At 41.1% G+C, this 18,371-nt stretch overlaps 1 protein-coding gene across 1 annotated transcript; it reads left to right on the forward strand.

The window, feature by feature from the left end:
- The first annotated feature begins 10,775 nt into the window (after positions 1-10,775).
- LOC135259480 (histone H2A.Z) lies at positions 10,776-12,724 on the forward strand. The gene is made up of 5 exons (XM_064343937.1): positions 10,776-10,932; positions 11,253-11,330; positions 11,619-11,732; positions 11,928-12,057; positions 12,323-12,724. Exons 1-5 carry the CDS (start codon positions 10,930-10,932, stop codon positions 12,382-12,384), a joined length of 387 nt encoding a protein of 128 aa, XP_064200007.1. The 5' UTR covers positions 10,776-10,929; the 3' UTR covers positions 12,385-12,724.
- The last annotated feature ends 5,647 nt before the right edge of the window (positions 12,725-18,371 follow it).

The raw sequence follows: 18,371 nt of genomic DNA on the forward strand, positions 1-18,371 counted from the left end.
ACCGTGGCTAGGCGGGTCTGGGGCCTTGTTGTTTCCTCTGTCTCCCTAAACAGATTGCTGCCAATGTCCTCCCTGACGTCTGAGAGAGTCCTCTACGGTCCCCAAGAGGGACTTAAGATCAAGGATCTCCAGCGTCAGTGGGGGATCATCAACACCATCAAGCAGGTCCTGTGGGAGACGAGGAACATCAGGGTGTACCAAAAAACATCAGTGGACCTGGTCACTCTCCGGAGGAGGATTCAAAACCTCCTCCAGGGCGGCATTCTGGTGGACTTTCCTAAAAACAATGACCTGGCGAGAGAGAAATGTGGAGTGGACCACTGGAAAGAACTGATAATGTAGTCCACCCCCCTAGGAGGGGCACCCACTCTTCACCCCATTCCCAAGCGCACGTATTTTTGTTTACTTTTAAATTATTTAATGTAAAATTTTCTTAAAATAATTTTTGTCTTTGTGATTGTTGTTATGGATATTTGTGTTTTGATTTGTAGATCGGGTTTTTCTTTCTTTGTAGAATGTTTTCCTTATTTTTAAAATTTTGTACACTGGGTTTTTCCTTTTTGGGTAGTTCTTATTTTGTGATCATTGTGAATGTCTATGTTTAAATGTGCTTTCTTTCCTTTTTGACTTTTAAAAGGAGATATGTTTTAAATGTAAAGTCTGTTTAAAACCATTAAAGATACAATATGCCTGAAATCATGGTGAACGCCATGTAGAATAATGTCCAAAATTCACACCTCGTAACTTTTTATCAGTCAGACCAGCTAATGGTTTCATTTTCTGTAATCTGAGGGGCTGCTGGATGGCTCATTTGGTTAAGCCAAGCAAACGTTATAGGTGTATAATGTCAGAGGCCAAAACCCCTAGTGTCCTGGTCTGCTCTCACAATCTACCCCCGCACCCCACTCCCCACAATAGCTATTCCTCCCGCTAGGCAGATCGGGCACTGCGCCTAGGGCCCCACCCTCTCACCCAGGGCCTCACCCTCTCGGCCAGGGCCCTGCCGTCTCCCCCAGGGCCTCAACATCTTGCCTTCCTTTGACATTGGTGTCCAGTCAGAAGAATCAGTAGTTTGGAGAGGCCCCCTAATTATTTTTTGCCTAGGGTCCCCAGCACAGTAGGGACAGTATAGAGGTATAAGCACTCGCCTACCACCGCAGAGCCCGGGTTCAATTCAGCGGTACTTCCGGCATGGTCAGACGGTCCTACGAACGCAATTGGCAGTGTTCACGGGTGGGAAGCCAGTGAGGGTATAAGTCCTGATCGCTGCATTAGCGACTCCTACTGGTTGGTCGGGGCGCCTGTCCAGCGGGGAGGGGATCCAGAGAGATAGCGTGAACCACCGCGCGCGTTACGCTCTCCCAGTGAAACTCCTCGCTGTCAGGTGAAAAGAAGTGGCTGGCGACAACACATGTATCGGAGGAGGCATGTGGCAGTCTACACCCTCCCCAGATCGACCGAGGATAGCTTATCGACCAGGACTGTGGCTGGTCCACACGGGGAATTGGTATAATGACTAAAATTGGGGAGAAAATGGGAGAAAAAAGAAAAAAAAGAAATGTCCTGGAAAATAATGTCTTGAAAACATTATCCCTGAAAATAATAATAATAATAATAAGAAGAAGAAGAAGAAGAAAAAGAAGAAGAAGCATAAGAATGAAAATAAGAATAAGAACAAGAAGAGAATAACAATGCTCAGATAACTGAATAATTAAATACTCAATATCCCATAGAGAATATAAATAAAAACTGGATCTAAATCTGCTCACATTGAATATTAAACGGGCCCCATCCTCCCCGCCCCCAGCTGTGGTATCAGTGCGTGCCTTGCAGCATGTGTCCTGTCCCTGGCTCGTTACGGAACATCTTGATCCAGAGACGCAGAGGGAGATAATGAATCAAATGTCCTGGGGGGCGGGACTGGACTGGCACAGGGCCTGAGGCCCCGCCTCCTCCTCTGGGACCATGTGACCACTGCCCCTTCCGAGCCCTGTACTTCACGGCCTATAAAACTGGAGGTGTGTGACCCTGGGCATTGGCCCAGTGCACCGAGACAGACTTAGAGAAACCCCACACAGCTGCACAATGGTCCAATATGCTGAGACACACTTAGAGAAACCCCACACAGCTGCGTAATGGTCCAGTGTGCTGAGACACACTTAGAGAAACCCCACACAGCTGCATAATGGTCCAGTATGCTGAGACACACTTAGAGAAACCCCACACAGCTGCACAATGGTCCAGTGTGCCGAGACACACTTAGAGAAACCCCACACAGCTGCATAATGGTCCAGTGTGCTGAGACACACTTAGAGAAACCCTACACAGCTGCGTAATGGTCCAGTGTGCTGAGACACACTTAGAGAAGCCCCACACAGCTGCGTAATGGCCCAGTGCACCGGGACAGACTTAGAGAAACCCCACACAGCTGCATAATGGCCCAGTGCACCGAGACACACTTAGAGAAACCCCACACAGCTGCACAATGGTCCAGTGTGCCGAGACACACTTAGAGAAACCCCACACAGCTGCATAATGGTCCAGTGTGCTGAGACACACTTAGAGAAACCCTACACAGCTGCGTAATGGTCCAGTGTGCTGAGACACACTTAGAGAAGCCCCACACAGCTGCATAATGGTCCAGTGCACCGAGACAGACTTAGAGAAACCCCACACAGCTGCATAATGGTCCAGTGTGCTGAGACACACTTAGAGAAACCCCACACAGCTGCATAATGGTCCAGTATGCTGAGACACACTTAGAGAAACCCCACACAGCTGCATAATGGTCCAGTGCGCCGAGACACACTTAGAGAAACCCCACACAGCTGCATAATGGTCCAGTGTGCTGAGACACACTTAGAGAAACCCCACACAGCTGCATAATGGCCCAGTGCACCGAGACACACTTAGAGAAACCCCACACAGCTGCATAATGGTCCAGTGTGCTGAGACACACTTAGAGAAACCCTACACAGCTGCGTAATGGTCCAGTGTGCTGAGACACACTTAGAGAAACCCTACACAGCTGCGTAATGGTCCAGTGTGCTGAGACACACTTAGAGAAACCCCACACAGCTGCATAATGGTCCTATATGCTGAGACACACTTAGAGAAACCCCACACAGCTGCATAATGGTCCTATATGCTGAGACACACTTAGAGAAACCCCACACAGCTGCATAATGGTCCTGTGTCGAGACACACTTAGAGAAACTCACACAGCTGCGTAATGGTAGTATCCCATGGGCATTGTTCCAGTGTGCTGAGGCATACTTAGAGAAACCCCACACAGCTGATACTCTGTCATCATGATACTGCAGTTTTCTGTCTCCAAGTTCCAAGTTGTTTGTGAAAGCCATTTGTGTGTCATGCTTGCTTTTTCTTTACTGACCACTGTTGCCCATATTCCTAAACTTCTCAGAACTGTAAGGGTTTGCAATATAAAAATTATAGCATGAATGTTTCCCGACATTGATCATTGTTCTTCAACTATCTACATGATTCTAAAAACCAATCATGTGAAAATGTGGCTTGTGCAAATTCATTTCACATTGGAGATGCACCTATGATAACTACTCTGGAAGTTCTGCTTATGCTCAGACTTGTTATTGCATGGAATATCTGACCAGGAGGCCTAATAGTCTCTTTGACTGTTCAGGACCAGACCAGGACTCGGGGGATCTAGCAAGCTTAGACTGTAAGCAAAATAACAATTCTAGAGGGGGCTGGAATGTCTATTTTCCTCATCAAACATAATTATCTAATGCTGTTAAAGTTTTTGTTTAAAGAGACAAGGGATCATTTTTGAAAAGCATTTCAGTGACATTAGACTCACAATAAATGATAAAATAAAGTCAATTGAACCTGTCATAAACAGTACCTGTTTATGTAAATCATAACTGTTAAATGTTAACAATTACCTCTAAAAGTAGCATTATGAGTCAGACCTGCAAAGCTCACCAGGAGACTGAGGAACTTGTCTAATCTAATGTGTCAAGACCTGCGGTTCACAAATCCTATTTTTAGTGGATTACCATTGATTTATTGTTCCTTCTGTGATTATCACAGCGCCACAGGGTGTGTTCAGCTTCTGCAGCAGCTCCATTCACTCTGAAGCCTGAATAGACCAATGCAGTTTTATTTAACTCATGTGAGACATTGTGTTTGCATCGCACAGGCCTTAGACACTCAGCCAGGCCAAGCAGCCAACTTCTTTAAGTAGTTCATAGTTTAAAGACATCGGTATGGAAGGAATTGCTGTTTTGTGTTCACATCATAGAAAGAAACCTACACCAAAACAGACAGAAACATTGTTGATAGTGACGTCATAGGGGATGTTTACGAGTTCAGTCCAAATTGGGCCTAGAGAAGAAGAGAAAAGGGTCATGTTAGGGTCAGCCAAAGGACCAAACTGGTTCAGCCCTCTCCTGTATTTTGTGGATTTATTTCCGGATGCAAACCGGTCTGTTCCGCACATTGGCATGTGGTCACTTCCATTCCAGAAATTAAAGGCGTTTGCCAGGATATGTCATTCCCGCGGTTTTGGCAGCCATGGAGTAGGCAAACAAGGGGCTCGTCTGTCCAGAGCACGTCCACCAATCAGGACTGACAATTTGAAGGCCGGGCCGGGCAAAGGTCAAAGACTTGGCTCCCAGCACAGAGCCAAACACACAAATGCGCACCGTGGTCGACAGGAGGGCTCGTCTATATTTGTCCAACCCTGTCCAACGAACAGTTATTTAGCCCTTACTAGGCGCTACGTGCGGTCACATTACTGTCACAGTCGTTACATCACCCCATGTTCGCACATTAGTGGGAAAAGAAATGCTTGCATCATCCCTATCAAAAGCAAAACTAGCCCTGGCTATCATTGGGGTATTAAAAAAAACCCTGTTACTGTGCCACTTTGAGAGCTGTGGAAACATTACCCTGAAACAGGACTGAAATTAACACAGAATGAAACTAACAGTGACGTTAATGTTACAGCCAATCAAGCATTTTAACTCACGACTGCAATAGCCTATCCCATCGCCTTTCCCACGACACACCCACCAATCACCTCCTGAGGAACGCTGCAAAACATAGCTGGTTAGAGTGAACATCCTGTTCAACAGAAGGAACACTTGAAACAAAACATTCTGCCTGTGTTCTCATGAAACCCACTTTTGAGACGTATGTAATGCGTAAGCCTCGGTTTACTTTCCAAACAAACACGCATGAACTCTGTCCCTGTGCGGCCGTCCCACAGTTGTCCCATTTTTGATAAACGCTATGACGTACGTGCTGTCACGCAAAATTAACCTTAACTTCACTTTTCCAGAAAGAGAAAGTTTGAGGTCATATTTGGGAACGTTGGTCGAAAACACTATATTTGCAAATTAAAGACAGAGCTTGGTAAATCATTGTCCACAATGCACAAGGCAACTTTTCAGAAAATGAGACTGGCATCCAAAACTACTGGTCTCTTGGCCAGCCTGATGTCAGTTTAACAGCATGGACATACCGTGAGCTTTATAATGTTTGGGACAAAGACATATTTTTTCTTGATTTGGCTTTGCACTCCACCATTTTAGATTCGTAATCAAACAATTCACATGTGGTTAAAGTGCACATTCTCAGATTTTATAAAAGGGATTTTTTATACATTTTGGTTTCACCACATAGAGATTACAGCATACAGTCTCCCATTTCAGGACACCAAAATGTTTTGGATAAATGGCTTCACAGGTGTTTCGGATTCATCAGGTATGTTCAATGACCTTAGTCCAGGTATAAGAGTGCCCCCCTCGTCTGTGAAACATGGTGGTGGGGGTGCCATGGTTTGGGCATGTATGGCTACCACAGGCACTGGCTCACCTGTCCCCACTGATAATGTAACTGCTGGTAGAAGCTACAAAATTAATTCTGAATTGTACAGAAGCATCTAATCAGCTTAAGTTCAAGCAAATGCCTCCAATTGGAGGCCGCCTCATCCTACTGCAAGACAATGATCCCAAACATACTGCTGAAACAACAACGTTTTTTCAAACCAAATGCTTGAAAATTCTTGACTGGCCAAGTCATTCACCCAATCTGAATCCAACTGAATGTTAATTGAAAAAATGGGCTTTGCCACAAACATTATGGAGATCATTGTATTAACTTGTTAGTTTCGTGAATCATACAATAATCTTGCCCCCAGTCAGTACTTGTACCCATTCCACGCTGAAGACAGCATTTCTGTCGCATATATCCATCCATTATCTAACCCACTTATTCCTGGGTAGGGTTTGCTTTGAGGCTGGAGTCTACCTCAGTATGCATTGGGCGAGAGGCGGGAATGCTCCCTAGACAGGTCGCCAATTCATTGCAGGGCACAAACGCCATTCACTCACACATTCATACCAATGGGCAATTTAGCCTACTGCATGTCCTTGGAGTGTGGGAGGAGACTGCAACACCATGCCACCCCATTTCTATTGCACAGCCTCTTAATTTATGGTGTGTGCCTCAAAATGGAAGCAAGGATCAACAGTTACTGGGGCACAGTGATGGAAAAAAAATCTGTTTAGCTCCTACATCACAAACTGGCAGTGTGCAAATCTAATCACCAGGGGGCAACAATCCATCTGTGAAACCTCTTCCGTTTCAGAAAACCAAATCAAACTGAAGCAGCTTTTATCATTTAAATCAAAGTAACATTTATTTAACTTCTTTATAAAAACAAATATTCAGGTTAAGTACACATTGTTTTCATTAAGCTTGTTTTAGTTTGCTGTTGCCAATAAGGATAGGTTTCTGGCAGTAAAATCTGACGCTGACAGGGCTATAAAGAACCATTGTTTACACCAATGATTCTAGACAAGCTAAGTGTACAACATACTTAAAACACATAAAATGGTTTTAAATGGTTATAGGCAGGCATTGTTTAATAAACTTTATAGTATTATGCTCCACATACACACGAGCACAGAATTCATCTGCAGGTAGGAAATGTTACATCGTTCACCTAGCGCCACCTACTGCACGTAGCAAGGAATCACAACAAAATCCATCCATACATTAGGTCTATCTAATGAAAGGCATTGGTTCTGAAAGCAACCTTTAACAGTCACTTTAACAGTGATTTTTAACAGTCACAAAAAGAATACTCTGCAATAGAGGCCTAATGCCCATTAAATTTTGTACACAAGCAGTATTTTAGACTGAAGTGATCCGAAACATCACTGCAGTTTCAAACCCTCGTTTCAATTATGTTCCCACTCTTGGAACTTGGCCAGGTTCATTACTCCTTAAGCTTTTCATATTAAAGTTGTATAGGCACCAGTTTATTGCGGTGCAACAAACATTTCCCAACAGTACCAAATATGACATAAGATAGCAAGTGACTCTGGGCCGGATCTGGGCAGATTCTGTCATTTCCAACTAGAATCAGCGCAGAACAAGAATTCCGGAACTAAGACAAACTCCTGAAAGCTTATGGCAAAAAGTTTCTGGAGTTGAAATAAAGCACTATGGCACACACACACCTGTCATCTGGACTGAATTTTGATTCACCTTTACACAGATTTTATCTTGTGTTTAGAGCCAAGCTGGGGTAAGGCTGTGGAGTGGGTATACTGTATAGGCTACAAACAGCAATCTAATAGCTGAAGTGAGGATTATGACATTTCTAGAGAGAGCTGCAATACAGAGAGAGAAAGTGCAGATTTTTAAATTGAAAATTCAGACATTTTCAAGCTAATGAAATATTGTCTATTACATTCATTACGTTACACAAATGTGATTTTAATGTCTTTATATTCATTTTTAAAAAATAAAACTTTTTTAAAGTTTAGTAAGGAAACCACACTGAAAACTGTACACTATTTAATATGTATGTCAGCGAAATAAGAAAAGTGCAAAGTGTAACACCCGAGCCAGCCAGAGATCATTGGTGAGCCAGGCCAGGGTGGGGCTGACCATGTATGGGAGGAAGGAAGATGGCTTCCCCTCTCAGCAGGACCACAGTGTTTCAACCAAATAGCCAGATGAGGCCCATGACATTCTCTCTAAATATTAATTCAGAGGCATCTGACATTCTCCATAAATAAATATGCCAAAAAATGTTCATTGGTGTGCACAGGGAGATTGGTGGGGGGGAGGAGCTGCCCCTTTTGCCTTTAATGACTAAGTGAGGCTACAGTTACATGATGAGAGGGACAAACCTCTTTTATATGTTTTTACCTGGGTCCTTGATAGAGTATGTGCACATGTGCCTTTCCCGCCTTTAACTGATTCCCAGTAACTCTAGCTAAATCCTCCATTTACTGCTGATGTTTTTACTCTGCAACTACCCCTGTAAATTATTTTTTTGGAGTGAAGATGAACAGAAGGATTAGTCCGCCTAGTTTGGCAACCCTGCAGGAACAGCATGCCACCTCTATAGATCACTTGCACAGATAGTCCTGGAATTTTTTTAGGAAAATAAAATAAACTGACCACTTCCAGATCGGAAAAGGCGTAGCTCTAGATTACACTCCTGCCCGCACAAAGCCTTGCAGTGGAATCTGCTAGGATATACTCCATGTCACCTGAGGGCAGATCTCCAATGCAGCTGATTGTGTTAGCAGTATCTTATATTAAATCCTAGAAGACTGAGATTTTTTGACTGTCAACTTTGAATTTGAATTAGAAGCAGTTAATTAATGTGTGTCATGTTTTAATAATGCAACTAAGATTACATATTAGAAACATAGCCAGAGATAAGCCATTATTTTTTTCATTGCAGGATGCTGAGAAGTTAGTTAATGCATATATTTCAATGACTTTTGTAATGCTCTGTTCACTAGTTTAAAATTACGGTTGACCAGTTACAACTAATCTAAAATTCAGACACATTGGAAATTGTGTATCCTGTGTGTAATTGCAGAAAAATCATGGCTCTTGTGAGACATCACTTTTTATTTGAACAACTTGATGCGTAGTGTGGAAGAAATCCATTTGTTTCTGGTCAGCCTTAACAGCTAAGATTGATGCAAGTTTTGGTTCACTGCCAGTTGTGCATAAATATTAACTTCAGGAATTATTTTTAAGTGATTTCACTCTCAGAAATAGAAGTACAGTGGGTGTACAACTGTGTTCTTTAAGGCACAATTTTCCCAAATGTACCCTGAAGGTACAATAATGTTCTGTTTGGGCACTAATAAGTACAAAAAAGGTACAAAAGTAGTATGTATGGATGACTAGGGATACAGTCCCTATAGTGTACCACCCCTCCCCAAGTGTTTGTACCGTTTTAGGTACTTTTTCCATAGCTTTTTTTCTGAGAGTGAGGGAATTTACTAGAGAATGGCTATTAAGGCAGAGGATTGATATTTAAATCAGCAGGGAGGTCCTTGATTGAGTTTGGAGGCCATTGCCTGTTCTCACAGTCAGTCCATCTTTTGTTCGCGTATCCCACTGTCTGACACCTACAGCCATCCAATTGGAGATCTGTTGGTGGTCACTGGTCACCAATGAGGATTCACGTTCGTTTTTAATCTAGCTTTCTGCTTGATGATCGGCACTAAGTGTCACGCATAAAAATGGAGTAAAAATGTAAATTGGATGTCCTGTCCCCTCAAATGAGTTGCTGCTGAAACACTGAAAATATTGAAAGTCTGAAAATATTGACAGAACTTTATAAGCCACACAAGAAAAAAGTACAGTTTGTATGTAAACATTCAGCAACTTGTCAGGTATCTAGAACCAACTAATCAAGCATTTACCAGTAAGATCCAAAAAAGCAGAGCCATCTTCAACTCCTCTCTTTTAATTAATCCTTTGAAGACAGGGTTTTTAAAAAGAATTCTCTAAATTTTAAGTCAGTGTTATAGAGCTCCATTGCATTCACTTACCAATAGCAATTATAACATCAGCATTGAATGTCCACTTAACATTCTAATCACATATCTGTGATCTTACACCTTAAAGGGTTAAATTAATCTGCAGTTAAAGGCAGGTTTATTGAGAGGACCATACCTGTGTGCCATAACAAGCATGACCAGCCAGAAACCGTTGCTATGGAATGAGATTACATTGTATTTTATTAAATTTATTTGAATCATTAAACCTTATTCATTATCAGGTAAAGCCTATTTTAGGTCTAATTTTCCCAATGCCGAAATGGAAAAATCACAGAAATTCCAGAGTAACATGTATAAACATGGTACGCATGCACAATATTTCCATTCAAAACGAAAATATTTTCCAGATTTTTGCACTGTATGCCACTAAATGGAGGTATGGGAATCTCTTTTACATCTGATCATCTTAATATATTGACTTGTCCTATAGGCTACACCTATTCATCTTTTAACAGTAAAGGGCTGTGTTCCAGTAATGATGACAACATGGTCTCTGAAGTAGATATTATTGTCTTTGCAGAGAGTCCTTTTGTACTTACCCATGCAAGTAATTGCAAACTGATTTTTACACTGTGTAACCCAGGAAGAATGTATTTAAGTGCTTTTTGCAGGCTACCAATATTTTCTCATAAAAAACAATTTACTATTATTGTCTTTTTAATCTAACGGATGACCTTTTATTATTTAGAAGATGTGATGATAACCCTTAAGCATTTTAACCATGCCTTCTTAAATGGTAAAGATATTCATGGATAAAACAAAGAAAGAGTGTTTTATTTAAAAAAAATGTTCTCAGCTAAGCGAATAAGAAACTTCATTACCCGTCCTACTCTGAAAAGAGGCGCGCAAGACGTTGCTATGACTGTGGTTGGTTTAAAAGCTCCCCAAGCAATTCCGCATAGAAATGCGATTGGTTCTCGGACTAAATGCAACGTCCCGGATGTGTGGGATTCTATGCATATATAATAAAGTGAAGGCGGGACAAGCCGTTTAAATCAGAGAAGGCAAAGAGGTTAAATAGATTAAAAGCGAGCGCATATTTTCAACCAAATAAAACACAATGGTAAGATTTTTTATTTGCATTGTTGCGTGCGTATATACCAAAATTCTGATTTCGTTAAACAAAAAAGAGCAAAATGTGTACTGATGAGAAAAGGTTGGTTAATTTCGAAGCAGATTACCCTGATTGCTAGCATTTGAGCGGCAGCCCGAAGAATGATATAACTAACGTTAGCTAGCTGGCTAGCGTCTGCGGAAATATCCGGACTGGAGAGATGTGGAGATTGATTGCATAGGACTTGCCTGTGATGAATAAACATGGTTTCATATTTTTGGAAGCACGTCTTCACGTCCACATGCTTTCTGAACATTTTCCATTTTTAGGCTGGTGGCAAAGCAGGGAAGGACTCCGGCAAGACCAAGACAAAGGCTGTTTCGCGCTCACAGAGAGCGGGTTTACAGGTCAGTTGTGTTTGGATGGTCAAAATGTGCAGTGTTTACGTAACTAATTATTCAACCATTTATTACATACATACATCTTGAAATAGATATGGAAATTATACGTGTTTTCAATTAGACGTTGCATGTGATTTTGGCGGTAACTTGTTATAGATATTTTACCGACTTGAATCTTTAGGGGCTGTGAGAAAATTAAGAAAATTCTCCAAATGTTTGCGGACACCACATGGAGTTTGCACGTGTAATCACTTCACAGTAAACTTAAGGTTATGCCCCTTTCTCCGATGGCAGTTCCCCGTCGGTCGTATCCACAGGCATCTGAAATCAAGGACCACGAGTCACGGGCGTGTAGGGGCGACCGCGGCCGTATACAGTGCAGCCATTCTGGAGTATCTAACTGCCGAGGTGAGCAATGTCATATGCGTGTGTGTTGATTCAAAACGGGACGTCATTTCTTAGCCATTGGGTTACAGTTAATTGGGAGGTCGTGGCATTGTGCCAAAAATGGAGGCTCCTTTAAGTTTCTTGTGAGTACTAAAGGAAAAGTATGCTTACGACGGGCATTTTCATGCCATATACTAACGCGAAGACTCGTGTCAGGTCCTGGAGTTGGCAGGAAACGCTTCTAAGGATTTGAAAGTGAAGCGTATCACGCCGCGCCACTTGCAGCTAGCAATCCGCGGGGACGAGGAGTTGGATTCGCTCATCAAAGCGACAATCGCCGGTGGTGGTGAGTTCTTCAGCGATAAATTTCCCTGTGGTTAAAGAGCTTGGATGACATGCCATGGTGTTTTGAATTGTGGGGTGCTATGGCTATTTCTAATTACTTGTACCTATTTACGACTGGTTACGTTCAACTGGAAAGCGCACTCACGTTGTTTCTTGTTTGGGAAAATACCTCTCTTTAATCAGATGTTGTATCTGGATCTTGAGTGCGTGCCTTTGAATCGATTGTGCATGACCATGGGTTTTTCTCACTGTCTATTTCCCTCTAGGTGTCATCCCACACATCCACAAGTCTTTGATTGGGAAGAAGGGACAGCAGAAGACCGTTTAAAACTTTTGCTGTGCCGTTTAATCTATCTCAGGACAAAATGTTGCTTCAAAATGGCTGTTCTTTGTTCTTAAGATTGTTTTGCTTTGTCCTTGACTTTTAACAATGATCTGTAGCTTCACGCCTCATTTCTGAGATATTTTAAACAAAAGTTGGCTTCAGAGAAGCTTGGTTTTTATTTTTAGGCTTGAGTTGGGGTACTGTAGGTTTTTTTTGTTTTGTTTACACTATATATTTAATGCATACGCCTGATACTGACCAGTTGTGCTGTTTGCTTTAAATACAAATCGTGTGATTGAAGTTATGTATTGGAATAAAGCTCAATAAAGTGCCCATTTCTTTACTTTCTTGGTCTCCATTATAATCTTACTGTTTTGCAGAAAAAAGCTAATCTTTTGTGTTGGTCATACAACATTGGCATACATTAAGATATGCAAAATGTGTCAAAGATTTCAGCGCAAGTTTTTAATTCCTCCGGTTTAAAATGGTTTCACTTTGATCAATTGTCAATGGTCAGAGCAATACATATATCTGTAACTACAGTATGTAACAAGCATCTGTTCAGTAGGCTGGTCCATGCTTATTTCTACAAATTCATGTTGCAAAAACTGAAGGAAGCCTTCTAGCAGCAAGTTATAGACTACATTTTCTACAGCATTTACAGTTATTACTACACCTAGATATTTACTGAAGCAAAGCATGGGTAGCTACTTTGCTCTGGTTGTGCACCCTCCTGTGACCTCTTACCTACTTTTGTGTATATATACTTGTACAGTTATGTAGTAGATATATATTTTAGTTGTCCCCAGGGGGTCAATTTGTGGAAACTGCACATGCAGTGTACGCAACACAAATGGGTACAAGAAATAAACAGGATGTAAGTAGATATAACAGTGAGGTCTCATTTTTATTGAAAAATAAATGTTCAATTGTCTCAGAAAAAAATGTTTTAGCATTTATCTGTGATTTATTGTGGCTGAAAGTCCATTGCTGTACCAGAACATTTCCTTTGGCCTTTTTGTTTTGGTGGTAAAGATACAGTAATGAACATGTTTTGATTAATCTTTGGGGGGAGTTATGTTAATGTGTTTCGCCCTTGGTCAAAGCAAGTTGAACATGCTTATGTTAAAGAGTGCTGAGTGAGATGTTCATTTTAAGCTATGTCTCAGAGCTTTGTAAATGGTAAATGAACTGCATTTATATAGCGCTTTTATCCAAAGCGCTTTACAATTGATGCCTCTCATTCGCCAGAGCAGTTGGGGGTTAGGTGTCTTGCTCAAGGACACTTCGACATGCCCAGGGCGGGGTTTGAACCAGCAACCCTCCGACTGCCAGACAATCGGTCTTACCTCCTGAGCTATGTCGCCCCTACGCTTGGCTAACAGTAGGTTGTTTCTGGTAAGTATTTAAGATACTGTAAGGAAGCCCAAGTCTCAAAAACATCTAGCCGGGGACTGCTCATTGTAGAACCTATCACAGCCTGCACGCTCTTTTTTTAATTCTAAAAACTTATCACCGTCAAATCCAGGGGTCTGCTACCCAGGTCCTGCAGGTCATGGGCTCTGCTGGTTTTCCTTGCTACTCTGTACTTAATTAATTAGAGCAGCTGATTATAAAACAGAACTTACTTCACCTGGTTACTTGGGTCTGAATTGGGAGCAGATTTTAACGGTGCGAACCAGAACCAACAGAGCTTGTAGTTGTTCAAGACCAGGGCTACAGATGCCTGGTCTAATCGCTGTAAGACAGTTTAGAACGTTAGAACTGAAACAACCTTTATTAGCACAGAACAAAAATGTTAAACGCGCATGCAAGGGCACCAGGATCTCAGATGAGCAACAATATACTGTAAACCCATTGCTAGCAAACAGGAACAACATAGCCAGTGACTGCTAAACTGGATCTCCAATCAACTGAGAGATTTTTGAGGTCAAAACTCCTAACTCTTTCTGATATGGGTGAATCATACGAACATGAGCACAACCATAGAACAAAATTGTATAAATTAGGATTGGGAATCACCAGGAAATCAGTGGAATAGACCAGGGGTTCCCAGCCTCAGTCCTGGAGTACACCCCTGTGTATCCTGGTTTTCGTTCCAACCACAATTGCAATACCAGAATTTTAACAAATTGTTCATTTTTCTTAATTAGGTGCTTTTCATGTTTAGAGGGATTATTAACCCACTAAAACCACATCATGTCAAAAATAGCCATAAACAATAAAGTTACCTTGTTCATATTGTGCTTTTTGTGCTTTATTGCAAACAATTACATAGAAGACGTAACAAACTTTTTGGACCAATTGAAAGACAATTGAAGAGATTAATCAATACCCATGAACATGTAATTTATTGACACAATGCAGGTTCGGCTCGTTATCATTTGCTTTGTCTTTAAACTCTTCATTATCTTCCAGATGGTTAGTTTTAGTGGCCAGGTGTCCACACTTTGACCAACTAGAAGCCTATTGACTCACCTCAGTCTTTAATTTGATCCGTTAAAAATAATTTACCTTTTAATGTAATTGTTTGCAATGTAGCACAATAAGCACAGTGTGAACATGGGAATTTTATTCTTCGTGGAATGCTTAGCCATTTCTGACATAATGTGATTGAAGAGCGTAAATAATCCCTCTAAACACGAAGAGCACCTAATTAAGAAAAATTAACAACATGTTATAATTCTGGAATTGCATTTGTGACTGGAAAGAAAACCAGCATACACAGGGGTACTCCACGACTGAGGATGGGACCCACTGGAATAGACTAATAACCGATTCACAGGAGATGCCCATGCTATCATTGAATCAGCTTAGGCCTGCATGTATGTCATGTTACATTCAGCTGAGAAACTTAAATGAATCTACTTTGGTGCTGTAACAAGTCTTGACAAAAGTCTTTGGACCAAAACACTGATAATGACAATCTAATTTTGATGTGAAAGCAGACACATTGAAATGTGTGAGAATAGGGTATTTATTCTGAACAAATCCTGATCCTGGGGGGAATTTCTGTTTCCCAGCAACACATAAAAAGACTAAACCAAAACAGTTAAACACGCTGACCTTCATCTGTAAGTCATTACAGTGTCTTACCCAGATAGCCTTGTAAATCACTCCAGATTGAAAGCATCCATTATATAAGCAATGGTGAATATAACCATTGAGATAAAAGGTGATGAAAGTGACAATAGCTTTTTGTTTACTTCTATTGCACAGTTGTGATTTTTTACACTAAAACATACTCTGCCAGGATAATAGCAGTCATAACCCTACTGCATGCTCAAATGGGAGGACATGGTGGATTTTATGTTGGTTGTTTACAAATCTGCAGGGTATCAAATATAAATGACTTTGTAAATATTATATTAGAATACACTCCTACAGACTGAGCGATGCATTATTGATTCCTTTAATCATTGTATTTTCTCATGAGCATTGATTTCTCCGTCGATGTTTGCCTCAAATTAACCTAAAATTCAACTTTTAAAAAAAGGTCTCTTCAACTCCAAATATGCAATTAAAACAGTATTTGTCATGAACAAAGTTGGTCATTTTGACTTTGATTAAATGACCACCATAAGATTATATAGTTAAGATCTGTCAAATTAGTGTGTCCGGTTCAGACTTAAACTCACTGGCCACTTTATCAGGTACAGCTATCAAGTACTAGGTAGGACCCCCTTTTCCCCCTGATGCTGATTTGATAGCATCGTGCAGTTCCTGCAGATTTTTCAGCCGCACATTCATGCTGCAAACGTCATCCCAAAGATGATTGGACTCTATTGGACTGAGATCTGGGGACTGTGCAGACCATTGGAGTAAGCTGAAGTCACGGTCATCTTCATGAAACCAGTTTGAGATGATATGTGCTTTCTGACATGGCACATTATCCTTATCCTGCTGGAAGTATCCATTTGAAAAATAGTAGACTGTGGCCGTAAAGGGATGCATTAGGTCAGCAACAATGCTTAGGTATGCTGTATCATTCAAATGATATTGAACTGGTATTAAGAGGACTAATTCCTGTTAGCTTTCACCTCAGCTGTAGCCTGTTCAACCCATTTTATTTGCTGTATGCTACTTTACACCAGGCTGGCCAGGGGGGGATGGGTTCCCCTTCTATAGCCGGGTTCCTCTCGAGATTTCTTTCTATCGGGGAGTTTTTTCTGGCCACCATTTGAGGGTTTTCTCTCCACTGGGAGTTTTTTTTTTAACCTTATGTACCTGTTATTTGGGGGATCAGGCCTGGTGTTTGCTCTGTTTGCTCTTTTTGCTCTGTCTCTTGCCTTGCTACTCTGTAAAATCTTTGTGACGGTTCTCTGTAAAAAGCGCTATACAAATAAAATAAAAATAGAATTGATGTGTGCCAAAACATTCCCAAAACCATTGCACCACCACCACCACCACCAGGTTGCACCATTGACAAAAGGATGGATCCATGGCTTCATGCCGTTTACACCAAATTTTGACTCCAACTTCTGCATGTCATAGCAGAAATTGAGATTCGTCAGACCAGACAACGTTTTTCTAATCTTCAATCATCTAGTTTTGGTGATCTCATGCCCACTGTAGCCTCATCTTTCTGTCCTTAGCTGATAGGAGTGGAACCAAGGATGGTCTTCTGCTGTGTGACACATCCGATTCAAGGTTCGATGTGTTGTGTTTTCTGCACACCACTGTTGTAAATATCTGAGCATTTCTGGCCTTTCTGTTAGCTTGAATCAGCCTGCCCATTCTCCTCTGCACGCTCTCATTAACAAGTTTGTTTTCAGTCACATTATTGCTGCTCACTGGATAGTTTTTGTTTATTGCACCATTCTCTGTAAAATCTAGAGACTGTAAGTGTGTGAAAATTGCAGGAGGACAATGTTTCTAAGATGCTGGCACCACCACGCCTGGCACCAACAACCATACCACATTCACAGTTGCTTAGATCACCAATCTTGCCCATTCTAATGTTCGATCAAACAAAAAACAAAACCTCTTTACTCTGTCTGCATGCTTTATATATTGAATTGCAGCCACATGATTTGTTGTTTGGAGGAACAGGCTATTTGGTGTACCTAATAGAGTGGCCTGTGAGTGTATGTGCTTTGTGACACCAAACACCCGTTCACTTCTACCTTTTTGGGTGGTCATGTGATGTAGTCTTCATTGTCCCTTTATTCATGCATTGCAATTCATAATTGGAAATAAGTATAACACAATAATGTAAAACAAGCATTGTTACACGCTGTTGCTGGACAATTCATTTTCCTCCATAACAGTTTGCACTAGAAAATCTATCTTGATTGTAGAAGTGCAGAGTTAACATACCAGCAATAAATAACACCCTGAAACATTACAGGAAAAATGTCTAATTATTTAAATTTCTTGCCATGACAAGACATCCAAGACATTTGTATGTTTATTTTGAAAAGTATTATTTATTTTATTTTTATTGAATGTCCCTTATAGTGTAGGTTTCAGCAGAATAGAATATATGGTTCTTGAGATTAAGACCATAGATCATGTCCCCCTCAAGGGACAAAAATGAATTGCCAGGTTTTAGGAGAATACACAAGAATTCACTGTATTATGTCTATGTAATGGCATCAGGTAGTGGTGAAGATGAAGTGCAGTCGAGGCAGCAGGGTCTCGATGAAGGTTATGTTAGAATGAAGATCAGGACTGATCCCAAATCAGTCCCAGAGTACTATAATCTGCAAGTACAGTGTCAGTACCTGGTGTATTCGCCCAATGATTTTTTAAAGTTCTTCAGTTTATTAATCTCTGCTATTTTAATGGCCTCTTTCTTCCTATTTGGGCTGTCTAATTTCTGGAACGTCATCTTGTCCTTTGTATGCTGCAAACAGAATGTGTGAAATGGCTGCATGAATTTGAAATGATCACACTGAAATCAAATCCAAGCTCCTTTTTTCTTGTGGAAATAGGACACAACAGCCTGCACTGCTCTAAAAGTTCCTGCAGGGAGCAGTATAATGACA

Source organism: Anguilla rostrata, chromosome 7, assembly GCF_018555375.3.
Source record: "Anguilla rostrata isolate EN2019 chromosome 7, ASM1855537v3, whole genome shotgun sequence".
Classification (NCBI taxonomy): Eukaryota; Metazoa; Chordata; class Actinopteri; order Anguilliformes; family Anguillidae; genus Anguilla; species Anguilla rostrata.

Coding starts and splice junctions, on each gene's coding strand:
- LOC135259480 (XM_064343937.1), top strand. Junction 11,733..11,927: donor TGGAGTATCTAACTGCCGAG/GTGAGCAATGTC, acceptor GACTCGTGTCAG/GTCCTGGAGTTGGCAGGAAA. Junction 12,058..12,322: donor AGCGACAATCGCCGGTGGTG/GTGAGTTCTTCA, acceptor ATTTCCCTCTAG/GTGTCATCCCACACATCCAC.